The 16,004-nt window shown below is 39.2% G+C and overlaps 1 protein-coding gene across 1 annotated transcript; it reads right to left on the bottom strand.

Moving 5' to 3' along the window:
- Positions 1–1,603: 1,603 nt before the first annotated feature.
- Positions 1,604–13,331, bottom strand: ap1ar (adaptor related protein complex 1 associated regulatory protein). Its single transcript, XM_083785351.1, has 10 exons — positions 13,105–13,331; positions 12,251–12,299; positions 12,132–12,158; positions 11,938–11,963; positions 11,731–11,827; positions 11,058–11,159; positions 8,614–8,681; positions 8,120–8,193; positions 7,731–7,853; positions 1,604–2,509 (listed from the first exon to the last, which is right to left on the bottom strand). Exons 1-10 carry the CDS (start codon positions 13,173–13,175, stop codon positions 2,238–2,240), a joined length of 909 nt encoding a protein of 302 aa, XP_083641477.1. The 5' UTR covers positions 13,176–13,331; the 3' UTR covers positions 1,604–2,237.
- Positions 13,332–16,004: the final 2,673 nt, after the last annotated feature.

The following is a 16,004-nucleotide window of genomic DNA, read 5'->3' as shown; positions in this document are numbered from 1 at the left end:
AAAAGTAATGGAAAAATCTCAGGGTCATTGACAAGGAATGTAGTTTATTTTAGAACAAAATTATGACTGACCAGAAATCGGTGAAGAGACTATTCAAAATCCTAAAGGTATACTTCATTTTGACGTAACATGCTATGAAACAGAGATGGACAACTTAGTAAAAATAATGCATGACTCCTCCACAGTGTCCAACAGTAATGCAAGTAAGATTTCAGAAAGCCTTTCTTCTCATTGGCATCATAACAATGCATGAGAAACTATTGAGGTTGTCAATAAATGTCATCTATCGAAATCCACACATTCAAATGCAACAGAAATCTGCACCCATTTAATACAGAGCAGAACAAGTTTGCTTTGAAAAAATGCTGCTAAAACTCATGTTAATACAGTACAGTATGTTACAGTGAAAACATATCCCTGGGTAGAGAAGCATTAGATCCAGCATTACTAGTTCACATACAATACAAAGTATGGGACAGAAGGTTCCATTTGATACAGCTATATGATGCGAAAGTACAGTGTCACTAAATATGGTGAAAAGTCTTAGATTTAAATGTTTACCATAAACAGTACACAACGTTTGTCCAGTGTCACAGCGATGTTTTTGTTGAGTAATACTTTTCTCATTACAGTTTTGGTCAGGGCTGGAATGATGATAATGGTGATATAAAAGTCATAACAAAATTGTGTTCACAGCGTAAAAGCAGAAAGGGAAAGTACACAGAATGTTTTTTGTCTAGATCTAACGAATATGTCTGTGATGCTCTGCGATGCTTCAGTGCAAATGAGATGCACGTGATGGAGACAGCCACGTAATGTAATTTACCTCAGTATTTGTAATTTGCGGGGTGGCACCATGGAGACTGGAGTTAGATTCCTCCACAGTGCCTTCGGCTTGCCCCAGGCACTCCAATGAATACAATTGGCCGTGTTTGCAATAGAGAATCCTACAGGTTGGTCCTGGGGTGCCTGTTCAGCAGGGACTGGGAGAGATAGTAATAGCATGAACTTTTCTTTTCTTTTTTGGAAGGGCTTGATGATGCAAAGAAAGTTCAGAGAGGTTGAATGTTTTTTTCTACTGCCTCAGTCAGAACGGAGTTCAGAGTACTGAGTGCGCCAGACCCCGTCCACTCGGTAATCTGCTCATATAGCTCAATGAATCTGCCTAGCAACACCGCGGCTCACTCCGTCCACTCGAGCCACTGAAGCAGTGTACAGCCAGGGCTGGAACAAGTGGTTTTACTAACTGGATATCTATCTCATCTATCTATAACAGGGGTTACATGGGGTAATGGCAATAACTAAATTGGGAGAGAGAAAAGTTGATCTAGGAAAAATAAAAATGTGTCATTTGTTTTAATCGTTTTAAAAGGACGACAGGGAATGTCATGGCAAGAAAAAAAGAAATAAAAAAAAGAGCAGAGATAGTGCAAGATGATATGCATGAGGCGTGCACGTAATAGCCCTAAATCTAAATTATATGTTGCATGTCGCTTGTTGAAAGTAACTGATTTCCAAGCTAACAACACAACACAATGGGCTTTATACAAACCAACATAAAGACACGAAAGGATACACAGCAGCTATTATGATTAACTTATTTATGTACATTTACATAACTTAAAAACTAAAAAAACGATCTTACTCCCCTCTCTTCACCTTCTGAACAGCTGCTGTGCTCAGTTATTATGATAGAGCTCATGTAATAACAACTATGCAAATTTAAATGGTCCTGTTAAAATTAAATCTAAATAATTTATTCGACATTAATAGAGTTCATTATGTAATGGGTAATGGGTATATTTGACCAATGACTACAGGACAGGATGGCCAAATAGCCATTTACAAAACCTAGTACATTGCACCGTTTATAGGATCTTCATGCTTGCATGATAGACAATTTATTTTGAACTAGCCTTGCAAATGGTGAATTGTTTAGAAGCATTGATTATAACCTGGATGTTTTGTATTGCAGCAATTACTACTTGCAGTTATGAAGCATACAACAGCAAACTGATCAATGAAGTTGCCATCTGTAGTGGTTAGTTTAGCAAATAAAGGCACTGAAAAAAAGGAGTTATCTCTGTCATTATGTCACTACATTGTTGTGTCTGTCCTCATATTCACACAGTACCAGAGTCCCAAAGCAATGGAAACATTTCTGTTGGATGAGGCAAAAAGCTGGTTGGCTTTGCTATGAAGAGGGCACTAGGTCATGGATTCTTTGGTACCAGACACTATCTGTCTTGAGTGTCTAACCTGAGGCCACTGTCCAGCGCCTCTTCGGAGGGTGTGTCAAGGACAGGATTGACGAACCCCTCAAACTCGGAGTCGGCATTGTCCTCCATGTGGGTACTTACAAAGTCATTCTCCCACTCCAGTGCGTTTGAGTCCTCAGAGGCTGAGGGAGGACCGCTGGTCATCTGTTTGCTGCCAGGCCTCAGGGCCGCTCGCAGGATGTCCTCTTCTGTGCGAGACCTTTCCCATGGTGGAACTGCTCGGTTCATTCCTATAAAAAGACGGGTATGGTTGAGGACAGTTAATTTTAAAACCTAAAATACACAGGGCGAGAAATGCACTTGTGTGAAGAGAAATACATATTGCCGGACAATGGCTTGTCATTTAATCTGCCATTAGTCATATGTCATTGGGAATACATTTTTAGCAACCATAGATGCTTGTTCCATTGGCTCCTTTCAGAGCTTGTGATTATATCACAACGTGAGATGCATGCAAAGGGCTTACGCATATGAGATACATATTTGAATGTGCAATGTGTACAGATGATCTGCCATGCCTCCCTATCCCTGTCAACGTGTGGCCGGTGGGGGGGAGGGGGGGTTGTAAATAACCCCAGCCTTCATGGTGGATTGCCAGAGAGAGAATTTATCACGCTTCTCCATCTTGTGGTCTCTTTCAACCTTTTATTTGTTTTGCAAATGGTTGAAAACCACTGATTTATTTGATTGATGGTGTCATGGCTGACGTCATTGATCCAAACCAAGTGAAGGGGGTTCTTTTCGCCGTCTGTACGTCCGTGTGTACGTCCGTCCGAAGACAGCTAATCTCCGGCACCATTGTCTTGATCGCAGCCATACTCTGCACACACACTCCCTGAATGCCACAGCTGAACCTCTGCCCCAAGGTTTTCACATTGGCCTCTTATAGTGCAGAACACTTTTTTGGACAGTGAGTACACCTACTGGGCAATTGGTACACAGTCTCTCTAGAGCCAGTCATCAAAACAAAATGCCGCAAATCATGAACACATCATGTGATTTCCGTGAATTTATGCACCACATTCCCACTATAGGCCGAGGAAGAAATGCCACTGGAACATTTTCAACTCAGCCTCATGGTGGCACTATAACTGGCCAATTAGTGTTTTTACCTACCTTTAACTGTACAGATCTGTGTAAAACTTTGTATGCACACTCCCTAGAGGCCAAGGAAAAAGCTTTGCCTGGAATTCTTCACATCTGCTCTTTATAGCGCCACCAGGAGGCCGACATATGTAAAACACATTTTCTAATATTACTCCTTCAGATTTTATCCAAATTTCACGCAAATCGGTACACATGTTCTCCATAGTCATGTGATCAAGACGGGTTTGTTTGATTTCTCATAATCCATCCTGATTGGCTACGATTGGATTCTAGAGTTTTGTACAAATGGCCACAACTCCTCATCGCAGTGTCCGATTGCGGTGAAACTGTGCATGCATATTCCCACTAGGATGAGGAAGAAATACCACTTGACTGTTTTCAAATCAGCATCATGGTGGCGCTACAAGAGGCCAAGTCGCGACCACACACACACACACACACACACTTAGACTTATATATATTTTTTTTAAAGATATTTTTTTTGCGGCTTACGCCTTTTATTAGTTTTTTGAAGGGACAGACAGTAGGCTGACAGGAAACGGGAGAGAGATGGGGGAAGACATGCAGTAACGGGAGTCGAACCCGCGGCACACTGCGACTGGATTACCAGTCGGGTGCCCAGACGGTTACGCCACCGCCTGGGCACTTAGACTTATATTACTCCTAAACATTTTGCCAAACATCACACACACTCCTATCCTCCTGGCGGAGACCTGTGCCCAGAAGGGCATTTTTTCTAGTTATAGTATAGTACAGGCTGAATCAGTTCAGGTGAATTGAACATAAGCAGTTGGGTTTCGATATTAAGGTAGTGTTTATGTGCTTCTGTTTATTAGAATTGCATAAGCATTTCCAGTCTCCCTGATATCACCACTACTGGTTGACAAGTGGTACTGCCTGAAGAAAATCTTCAGTTTCTGGTAGCACTTTACAATAATGACCCGAAATAAAGCATTCATAAACGTTTATAAGCAGTTTGTAGACTATTAACAAATCATTAACAACCCGTTTGTTGACATTCATAAATGATTACTAAAACCGTTATAACTATGGTTACAAATCATTTATAAGGTATTAGTAAGTAGTAAACTATCAATTAATAAGCCATTTATATACATCTGTAAATGATTATTAAATCATTTGTAATGACCCCATTATAAAGCATTTATAAACATGTATAAGCAGTTTGTAGACTATTAACAAATCATTAACAACCTGTTTGTTTACATTTGTAAATGATTACTAAAACCTTTATAACAAATTTACAAATCATTTATAAGGTATTAGTAAGTAGTAAAACTATTCATGAATAAGCCATGTATAATACATCTGTAAATTATTATTAAATAATTTGTAACTGATGTTATATAATATATACAAGCTATTTGTATATTTGGGAAATGTGTTTGTTCTTGTTTAACATATACTTTGTAAAACATTCCTAAAATATCTATAAATCCTTAGTACATGTTATTAAGTGCCCTATAGTAAAGTGACGACAGTTCATCATTTACAACTGTCTGTTAATGTGTTTGTTCATGTTTAACATATGCTTTGTAAAACATTCCTAAAATATCTATAAATCCTTAGTACATGTTATTAAGTGCCCTATAGTAAAGTGACGACAGTTCATCATTTACAACTGTCTGTTAATGTGTTTGTTCACGTTTAACATTTTAGGTTGAAGATGTTGTGTTGCATTGTGGGTAAAGGCCTATTCATAGTCTGGATTTTCGGTGGCGAGGTGACCACCGAAGAGCTGACCACCGTAGCTGAAATAACGTTGAGCGGTGGTGAGTAAAAACAGAGAGAAGGGCTGGAGCGGTGGCGGTGGTTTGCTCTTCACCGCGGCTCGTGACGTCATGTTGTAGTTCGGTGGTCACCCCACCACCGAAACTCCAGACTATGTATGAGCCTTAATCCTCAGTACAGAGGAACTCCATACTGAGGGTAAGATGGTCTCCTGTTTGCTCAGGCACAAACAAATTAATTACAAACATCTAAGCTTCATATAAGTGGCCAGATATGCACTCATGTTTACATAGTGTTATTCAGTAACATTCGTTTTTGTATGACATGGTATCATATGACATTGTTTATTTAATTGTTTGAAAAACGGTTAGCATGTTAGCACAGTTGTTAGCTGTGCTGTGTAGCCTGTTACATGAGAATTCACTGACATGGAGTATGTTGTGTCATACTCCATGTCAGTGAATTCTCATGTAACACAGGCTAACAGCTAGCTAGCATGCTAACCGTTTTTCAAACAATTAAATAAACAATGTGATATGATACCATGTCATACAAAAAAGAATGTTACTGAATAACACTATGTAAACATGAGTGCATATCTGGCCACTTATATGAAGCTTAGATGTTGATCATTAATTGCCTGAGCAAACAGGAGACCATCTTACCCTCAGTATGGAGTTCCTCTGTACTGAGGATTACCCACAATGCAACACAGCATCTTCAACCTAAAATGTTAAACGTGAACAAACACATTAACAGACAGTTGTAAATGAACTGTCGTCACTTTACTATAAGGCACTTAATAACATGTACTAAGGATTTATAGATATTTTAGGAATGTTTTACAAAGCATATGTTAAACATGAACAAACACATTAACAGACAGTTGTAAATGATGAACTGTCGTCTCTTTACTATAAGGCACTTAATAACATGTACTAAGGATTTATAGATATTTTAGGAATGTTTTACAAAGTATATGTTAAACATGAACAAACACATTTCCCAAATATACAAATAGCTTGTATATATTATATAACATCAGTTACAAATGATTTAATAATAATTTACAGATGTATTATACATGGCTTATTCATGAATAGTTTTACTACTTAGTAATAATTTGTAACCATAGTTATAACGGTTTTAGTAATCATTCACGAATGTCAACAAACGGGTTGTTAATGATTTGTTAATAGTCTACAAACTGCTTATACATGTTTATAAATGCTTTATAATGGGGTCATTACAAATGATTTAATAATCATTTACAGATGTATATAAATGGATAATTAATGAATAGTTTACTACTTACTAATACCTTATAAATGATTTGTAACCATCGTTATAACGGTTTTAGTAATCATTTATGAATGTCAACAAACGGGTTGTTAATGATTTGTTAATAGTCTACAAACTGCTTATAAACGTTTATAAATGCTTTATAACGGGTCATTATTGCAAAGTGCTACCCAGTGTCTCAATGGTCAACATTTCAGCACTTGTGTGGGGGGAACCGGTTAAAATCTCAGCTTGGTAGTACATGAAAGATACAGAGTTGCATTTTTAATGTGTATATGGGTTGAGAGACACATCCATCTCTTATCTCTCCACACATGCACACACAGGTCTGATCTAGCTTTCCTGAGACTATGCTGGCATGCTCAGACACTTTGTGGACATACTGTAGCCGTGTACAACTCCTACATGCCATTACTTTTCAGTTTCAGGTACAATCTTGTCAACTTGTGTAGCCATAATAGCAATGCTATCACAATGCTTACTTATGCAAAGTGATCATAAAGCATTAAGCAGCTATAAGTAAATATAAATACTAAATAGCCTTGGGAACCAATGGTCATCATGTGACCCATAGGTCAGGAGTCCATCTCCTGTTTCCATAGCGTGAATGTAAGTAGCTTGATGACGTACAAGTATCCCCCATGGACATGATGCTAGTATGTCGCACCCCCAATCTAACCCTTGAAAAGCAACTGTAGGGCAGCAGAAACTAACAAGACAATTACATTTCAAATCGCAACCATTGATTGACTGATGATACATGCATAATTGAAACGGAATGAACAATCACACATGTAGATTGAACATTGAATGACGGTGATCTCTGATCTGTTCTTAATCACATGGGGCGGGTTGTGTACACATATTGCAATATATTATGCAGCGTTCAAAGTAGCAGCGACAAAGCAACAGGCTACAAGTCATACTAGAAACTGATGCCTGACAGGCATGATGTGCTACCAATTACAAACAATGTTGAGCTGGCTTTAACCATGTTCCAATGACGCAGTGAAGTGTCAATCAATATCTTGTTTCTTTCTCTCCATTTCCACTCCTCTCTCCTTAGTCCCCACAATTCCTGCTCCCTTACATAAAAATAAAAACTCTAGCTTTTGTTGACGCTAGTGTAAGCTAACATTAGATCATGTTTGTCCTAGTGATAACATGGCACGGTACTTTTTGAAGTGTTCACTGTCCAAAGATTTGTCTCCATATAGCCTGTATAGAGTAGAATCAACAACCGTTTTAGGAAACTCCAAAACCTTTCCCCGAGTAAGAGAAACAACCCACCTTCTTCATCCTCCCACTCTAGATCTAGTGAGGTTCCATCATCGTTGGTGGAGCGGGTCTTTGTGTTGAAGTCCCAGCTGCTCTCCGTGTTGGGAGTGACCACGTTCGTCTCGGATGACAACCCTGATAATTGTAATTGACTTTATTTGTATTGTACGTTTGCAAAGAAAGCTACACATCACATAATTTACATCAGCTTATATATATTTTTATTTTTTAATAAATTATTGTTTTCAACTATTGTACATTTGTGAATCTTAATACTAGGTAGACAGTCAAAAAGGTTCAATAATGATGTTAAGTTAATACACAATCATATAACAAATCAAACACTGCATACACTAATCATGGTTGCATTGACTGTAATCAAGCCTCTGTGGCTCACTCACTGTTACTCCTGAAGGCTTCTGATTGGGCTTTCACATTCTGAAGGTAGACATTAAAATCTTCTCCACGAGGTTGTCTGGGAAACAGGTTACCACATACCAGGATGAGAATTAACACGGAATGAACAAACCTGCTCCATTCAGCAATGGACCAAACTATTGTACTAGATGGGTTGGGCAAACAGAATTGCATCTAAAAATGTAGCAAATTCTAGCTATCATTCTATAACTCTACCTACGGTAATCATTTTTCTTTTTAATTTAATAATAATCTTATTTGAAAATACGGTTTACTTTGACAACATAGATGTTTTGAAAACTGTTCAAAATCTGGTTTTGCTTTTCAGTTTACACTTTGCAGTATGCTCTTATCAAATGCAACAAACATTTTCAGTATTGAAGTCAATTTAGGCTTTAGTCAGGAGATTTCTAGATGACACTCAACAATTCAATATGAAACTGTAAAATAATATGTGAGGTGTCGTAGTAAAACATACTTGTTTTGTTGACTTTCACTGCCAGCTATACCATCTGCTTTGCCCCTGGTCCTTTGGGTGACAAGTTGCTATGAAGAAGAAAAACATCATTAAAAACAGAGAACACCATTCAGATGTTTATGCTTTATTTTATGTCAGGGTAGTGAGAAAGGAAACCAAGGGCAGAGAAAGAGAGACATGAAAGAGAAGGATGCAGAGGTCAGATTAAAATGTGGGTCCCCGTTCTCACAAGGAGAACCACCCCAATATGAAGGCTTTTTAACATCAACATGTAAGCAAATGTGCTCAGCAAAACAAAGCAGTGGGAGAGAAGCAGTGGAAAGTAGGAAAACAAACAATAAAGGTCCTCATCCGCTACCATCGAATAACAATACTGCATAGTAGTAGTAATGCATAAAGCATAAAGAAATAATTTTGGGACAAAAACAAAAAAAATAAAACAATTATAATAATGTGAGGTCAACTTGGCATCACAGTTTTGCTAATACACTTTATTTCCACATTGGACTGTAAATAACATTTAGGGATAGATGGTTTGAGGCTGAATCAGAAAAAAGTGGAATTTAAGCTTTTTTTTAATTTCCCTATTGTGACACTGGTCACACAGTGAGCAACTTCATTTAAAAGTGGCTTCCAAAAAGGTGCTTATTATGAAACAGGCATAGGCCTACAAGTCATGATAAAAACTGCCAAGATTTAATTAATTAATTAATTTGGCCTAAATGGAATATTAGGGATTTAAAGGTTAAAGAATCACACCCTTGTGAAGTGAGGGGCGCTCATCATCATCATACATCATCAAGACTGGTGGTCCCTTATTGGCCAAGAATTCCCACCGAGATCTGATTGGTTAGCCGATTTGCTCGTCTACATATGACATAAATTGTCCCTTCATTGTCAATGGTATTTAATGATTTTTTGTGGCTTTCACCTTTATTTTATATATTTTATGGAGGGACAGACAGTAGGCTGACAGGAAATGGGAGAGAGAGATGGGGGGAAGACATGCAGTAAAGGCCGTCGGGATCGGGAGACGAACCCATGGCACACTGCCAGACTGGATTACCAGCCAAGGTGCCTGGACCACTGAGCCATGGCCCAGGCCGGCGTTTAATGTTTTGATGTTTATTTGATATTTGACAGAAATTTGACCTAATTTCTCCTTTCATTGTCAATGGCAAATATTGAGACGTGGGGACAAGATTTAGCGGACATTTGACCTGAATTCCCCTTTCATTGTCAATGGCAAATATTGAGACATGTGAGGACAAAAGCTGTATATAGGAGGGGCTAGCACCCCTCAAAAAGAAAGGGGGAAAAAGATGAATTTAAGCCATTTAAAACAGTTTGACGCGTAACCCGCATTTTAATCAACCCCCCTTCACTGCCGAGATTGTTGTATTACCTTTAGAGTATACGCTGAATTATTTGGGCTTTTAATCCGCGAAAATCCACTGAAAAAAGGTCCCTCAAGGTTTGTTGTGATCCGATCATACCATCCACCATCTTGGTGCACCCGGAAGACGCACACAAGACTCGTCTCCATGAGGCGTTGTACCCCATTCATTTGCATTGGCCTCAATTTCCCAGAAGCCCTAGCAGCCCACAGCATGTGACGATTTCCGGTTTCGTCATCAAAACGAAAGCATCTAGTCTATCTCTGCGACGAAGACGGAGTTTCTTTTTATTTATTACAATAAGGCGGATTAAACACATAAAACAAAAGGCGGGTATGTCATATATAGCAACGACAGTAACCTGGAGTAATCCATTCCCGGCAGTAAAACTGTTAAGACAGAATATGCTATGTTATGCTAGACTGGTATGAGGATGCGAGGACTTTGGATAGACCAGACAGAGGCCAAGTGCGTTAGAGTTAAGCCCATCACAATTATTGCATAATCGCAATGATTTTTGCATAATCGTCATATATTTCCATGTTGAAAAATGTTCATACATTTTCAAACATCAACGATACAAAAACAATAGCAGATCTACAAGCTCACAACGCATTGTGTGCTATTTTGGTTTTAATATTGAAAGTATAAAGTTATTAACCCATTCTGGGCGGGAACCCCTTTTGGTGTTTTACCCCCTCAGGCCGGGAGCCCATTTTTGGGTTCTGTACAGTATGTACAGTTTTTCAGAAAACTTAGGTCAGGCTTTAAAAGTTATTTTTAGAATCGGCCTCAGGCCTATGCCACTCATTTCTTTGTAAATGTAAGTAATCTGGCCTGCTGTGGAATTTCTGTTTACAAATCCTAAAAGCCAAACAGAAATGCAATTTTTGGGAACATATCCCTATGTTCAATGACAAATACACAATTAAATAGTATTAAATCACAATTATTTGTATGACAATTAATCACCAAGTTCATGATCGTGACAAGGCTAGTTAAGAGCAGCTGTTTTAGTCAAGCAGTAGGTTGGTGGTGCTGCCTCACCTCCTCCTTCAACCTTTGCTCACGTGCCAACCTGGCTGCTTCACGCTGGGCGGCATTTCTAGCCTCCTCTTCTATCCTTAACTTCTCCTCTTGTGCCTCTAACTGAGCAGAAATAACAAAACAAATACAAAACAAAAATAGAACATAAATATTAAGAAACTGAAAGAAACAATGCTGCAAACTAAAAATAAAATAAAGCGAAATAGGTCCAACACAAAAAGAAAATGATGGGGACTAATTTCTCGTTCTAATTTCAGTTCATCTAATTACATAGCTTTCAAAATGCATGCATTGAATCATACAGAGAGAAACATACAAGCTAACTCAGTGGTTTTCCAAGGTACACCAATGGGAAAGTCATAATTTCAAGGCACAAATAGTGTATCTACAAGCTCATTGTGAGCTTGTAGATCTGTTTAACATTTTGTCAAAAAACACAAAAACGAATTACATGTATATTATCCGTTTTGGGAAATGAGTGCACAAAGTATGATTATAGTAAAAAATAACCCATAATTTATTTTATGGTTGTATACTGAATATTACTAAAATAATCTGTGGTTGTTATGAAGTCCCAAGGAACACCTGGACAGTGGACATGAGTCACGGCACATGTTCTGGGAACCACTGAGCTAGTAGAACACTCTTTTATTGCACATGGTTGGTTGGTTACCTCTGCTTGTATCTTCTGGTCTATCAAGACTTGATGGTCTGTAATTGCAGCATAACGTTGTTCTCTGAGGTTCTTGAGCTCATCTTCACTGATTGGTCTATCAAAAATAATAAAATAAATGACTCGTGGAAAAAACAGTGTTAAAGATTGGCCATGATGATGGATCTACAGAAATGCCACAAATATAAATCTTCACAATTTACATACCTTGGACAGGGTTGAGGACTCTCTGCCTGAAATGAAACAAAAAATACAATATTTAAAGTTTTTCTGTTATCAATGAATAAATATATTATAAAATATGTTACTGCTGTCTTTTGATTGATATGCTACTACTGTAGGTATTCAACCTCTGACAGTATTCAGAAGTTATTCTCTGATGTAAGGACTTCCAGACTTACCTCATCGCTTTCTACAAGGTTTTCAAACTGCAAAGTCAAAGAGAAATTAGTTAAATAAAATGAGCCTATAATGACAAAAAGTTACAAAAGAATATATGATAATAATTATTAATTCCTACCTCAATAGTATAATGTTCTCCAGTGGTGCTACTTCTAAAGTATTTTGACCTGTACAATAAATGATAAAATATGAGAGGACAAGACTGTCACAATGATCTTAAAGGAGCTTTTCAAACCCTTTCACTTTTCAGGATTACACTGCGACCAAATTATAATAATAAAGTGTACAGTTATGTTGGTAGAAAACTAATAAAATAAAATGCATGTAACAGAAATACAGAATAAGTATCATTAGGCCAATAGAGGCCAATTTAGACAGCCAACCTCATTTTAACTGAAGTGCAGACTGCAAATGGTAACTGAAATGAAACCCAAACCCAAATTCCTCATGATCAAATATCAACACTTATCCAAAGTCAACCTGCCTGCTATACAAAACAAATAGATTTAAGAAGCCTTTGGTGCTCGTGTGTCTACTAACTACAGCCCTGTACTGTATGTCAATATGGGTGGGGTCTTTTCTTGATTTCCTTGATGCTGAATGCCCCCCCACCACCAGCACCACACACACACACACACACACACACACACACACACACACACACACACACACACACGATGACCAAATACAATATAACGTGACGTCACCTAAGGGAACTGCCACGGCCATCCCTCTGGTGACAGCTATTATTAATAAGGTGACACAGCTAGCTCACTTTCACCCCAAAATGATCTGCCTTTTCCCTCTCTCGGCTAGCGACACCGTCGCGGCGCAACGAACGAAGCATGAAGCAGCACTAGCAACTTAAACGTATGTGGAGACCCGGCTCGGGTGGATGCTGCTTGTTGCAGACAGCCAGACTGCAGGCTAGCTCACCTTACCAAGCTAATGATGATGATCTGTTTCACTCACCCGCCTCCTCTCTGGATCCTGTTGACTTCTCTTCTAAACAACCCAGCACAGAATGCCCAGCAATTACCCATCGCATTGTCAAATATTACTATGATCTATAGCTGCCTGGGCCAGCTATCTAATCTTAGGAAGGCAAATGTTGGTTGCGATCTAGGGTTGAGGGTGTAGTTGTTGTTTAACATCTATCCACAAGTCAAAATAATTATTACAGTCAGTCCACTTTTCTTACTTCCTTGTTTCTGTTCTTCTTCTATGCTTGGGTGAATGTACGTATACTGCCCCCTACTGACGGGCCGTGCTCCGTGAGGGGACCGTGCTCCGTGAGGGCGGTGATCCGTGAGGGACCGGAAACTTAACTTTGGTCCATTATTTCTCCACTTTAATAATACCAATTGGTATTGTGTTTACATCATTTTAATCGTTGATTAGTCACCTTTACAACGAGGTACAGCTTGTCATGACCACGCGTCCGTGGAATGAGCAACATTGCTAAACGTCTCCACTTTAATAATACCAATTGTGTGTGTGTGTGTGTGTGTGTGTGTGTGTGTGTGTGTGTGTGTGTGTGTGTGTGTGTGTGTGTGTGCGCGCGTGCGTGTGCGTGTGCGCGCGTGTGTGTGTGTGTGTGCGTGTGTGTGTATGTGTATATTATTATAGGGCTGTCAAACGATTACATTTCTTAAAAATGTATTAGTCATGATCAATGATGTCCAAAATATGCCATATTTTTCTGTAGACTATATTGTTGTGGGAATAGAAAGATAAATAACAGTAGACCATCTTGCCAATCAGACTATACCAGTAAGACGCCCTGAGGGCAAGAAGTGAGGTCACGTGCACACATCTGCCTGGGTGACGGCAGACTGCTGGGCGAGCGCTGGTGCTTTGGCATGGGGGGGTCAGATCAACATATGGAATTAATTCTGTACTGGCCATGGAGCGTGTCTTGAGTGTACAGGGTTTGATGAGGTCAGATCAACATATGGAATGTCAGAACAGGTCAGCTCCATATATGGAGATCTAAGGGTGGCAGCGGTGGCAGTGTCTTGAGTGTACAGGGGTTGATGAGGGCCCAGGTAGGGCCGGGCCTTCATTTTTGGGCCTGAGAACTCTACTAATAACTTTGGGGCGGGCCCGTCTAGAGTTTGAATGGACAGGTATCAGTCAAAAGGGAAACATCGAAAATTGGATTGATTGATTGATTGAAATATTTATTAACAGTTTGTAGAATTTACAGTACATTTTAAGCACAAACTCAATACAAAGACTGTCAACTGTGAGTGGACGACCCAATTAAGCATTACACTTGTTTACAACAGGGTCCACATTGTTCAATTCATCAAAACATTTAAAGACATACAAACATTTAGAGACATACAAATAGACATTTCTATGTAGCTAAGTTCATCATATGGGAAGCAAAAAAGGGAAAAGATACAATATACAGTGAGGGAAAATGGGGTGGGGGGGATTCAGATTTTACAGAGGCCAGTTTCGAATTGCAGCCATCCGTAGGTGCCCTTTGAGAGCGGTTTTGAAGGAGTCAAGGGATTCACATGTCTTAATGACTGTTGGTAGGGCGTTCCACATTTTGGTGGCATAGGAGCGAAAATAATTTAGTCCCTTGTTTGTGCCGAATCTGGGTTGTACATGGTTTGTTGCACTCCCTCTGGTGTTGTGGGTGTGGACTTCGTTTACATTAAGGAAGTATTTAGACAGGTACATGGGTATCTTGGTGGTGTATCGAATCTTGTGGACCAGACCCATTGCAAGATGCTGTACTCTGTCGTCGACCCTAAGCCATCCCAGCCAGTCAAAGTGGGCAGGGGTGAGGTGGGTTCGGGGGGTGAGGCCAAGTAGGAGCCTGACCAGTTTGTTTTGGGAGGTCTGGAGCCTTGTTTTAAGGGCCTTTGAGGTGCTGTGGTACCAAGAGGTGGATGCATAGTCAAAGAAACCTTGTACGAGGGCTCCTGTTAAGGTCTTCAAGGTGTTTTTGCTGACCAGTGAGGAGATCCTGTAAAGGAATCTTGTTCTTTGATTGACTTTTTTGATTACGTTGGTGGCCATCTTATCACCGGAAAGATTGGCCTCCAGGATGGAACCTAGGTAGGTAATTTGATCTTTTCGTGTGATAATATTGTCACCCACTGGAAAGAATTAAATATACATTGCGTGGCTCAATCTCCAAATTCAGTAAAGCATGGCAGCCTTTTCTCTCTCATGTTGACCGCCTTACACTTGTGCCCCCGATTGAACCTGAATAACTGTCGCCTGACTGGCCAACCTGTCTTGTCTGGATGATGTTTGTGACCATGATCTGCTATGTATATTGACTATATTGGAGTTTATTTTTATTTTTATATATATATATATATTTTATATATTGTTTTGTTGTGTTTTGAATGTTCTTTGGTTGTCTTGATTTGGAGTTTGTGTTTTGTTGTTGTGTGTGTTTTAGTTTTTTGTATTTGTCACTCTGTTTTTATTTCTCAATTTACTTCTATATTTGTAAAAAACAAAAAATAATTAACAGAACATAAAAAAAAAGAAAGGGAAGAGGAAGGACGGGTGGGGAGAGATCAACATATGGAATGTCAGAACAGGTCAGCTCCATATATGGAGATCTAAGGGTTTGAGGTCAGATGTAGAGTTGCTGGTTGGCTCAGCTCCATATATGGAGATCTAGGTGATGATCCAGTCTTTTCCATGTATGGCTATCCAGGGTTTGATGAGGTCAGTGTTGTGATCTTATATCATATATGGAAACGGCCGTATATGGTGGCATGACGTGTCACGAGGCGTGATGTCATGAGGCGTGACCATATATGGAGGCATGACACGAGGCGTGACATGACACACTTACTGACTGACTGACGGGAAATGCAGGTTTTCATAGTAAA

This window comes from Protomyctophum parallelum, assembly GCF_964188405.1.
Source record: "Protomyctophum parallelum genome assembly, chromosome: 16".
In the NCBI taxonomy this organism is placed as follows: Eukaryota; Metazoa; Chordata; class Actinopteri; order Myctophiformes; family Myctophidae; genus Protomyctophum; species Protomyctophum parallelum.
This window is presented reverse-complemented; position numbering and strand designations above follow the sequence as displayed.

Bases quoted from the DNA above. Each gene is read 5' to 3' on its own strand.
- ap1ar (XM_083785351.1), bottom strand. From the start codon at position 13,175: ATGGGTAATTGCTGGGCATTCTGTGCTGGGTTGTTTAGAAGAGAAGTC. The intron at 11,828-11,937 runs GTATGTAAATTG...TATTTTTGATAG, and splicing joins AGTCCTCAACCCTGTCCAAG to ACCAATCAGTGAAGATGAGC. The intron at 11,160-11,730 runs GTAACCAACCAA...ATTTCTGCTCAG, and splicing joins ACCAGAAGATACAAGCAGAG to TTAGAGGCACAAGAGGAGAA.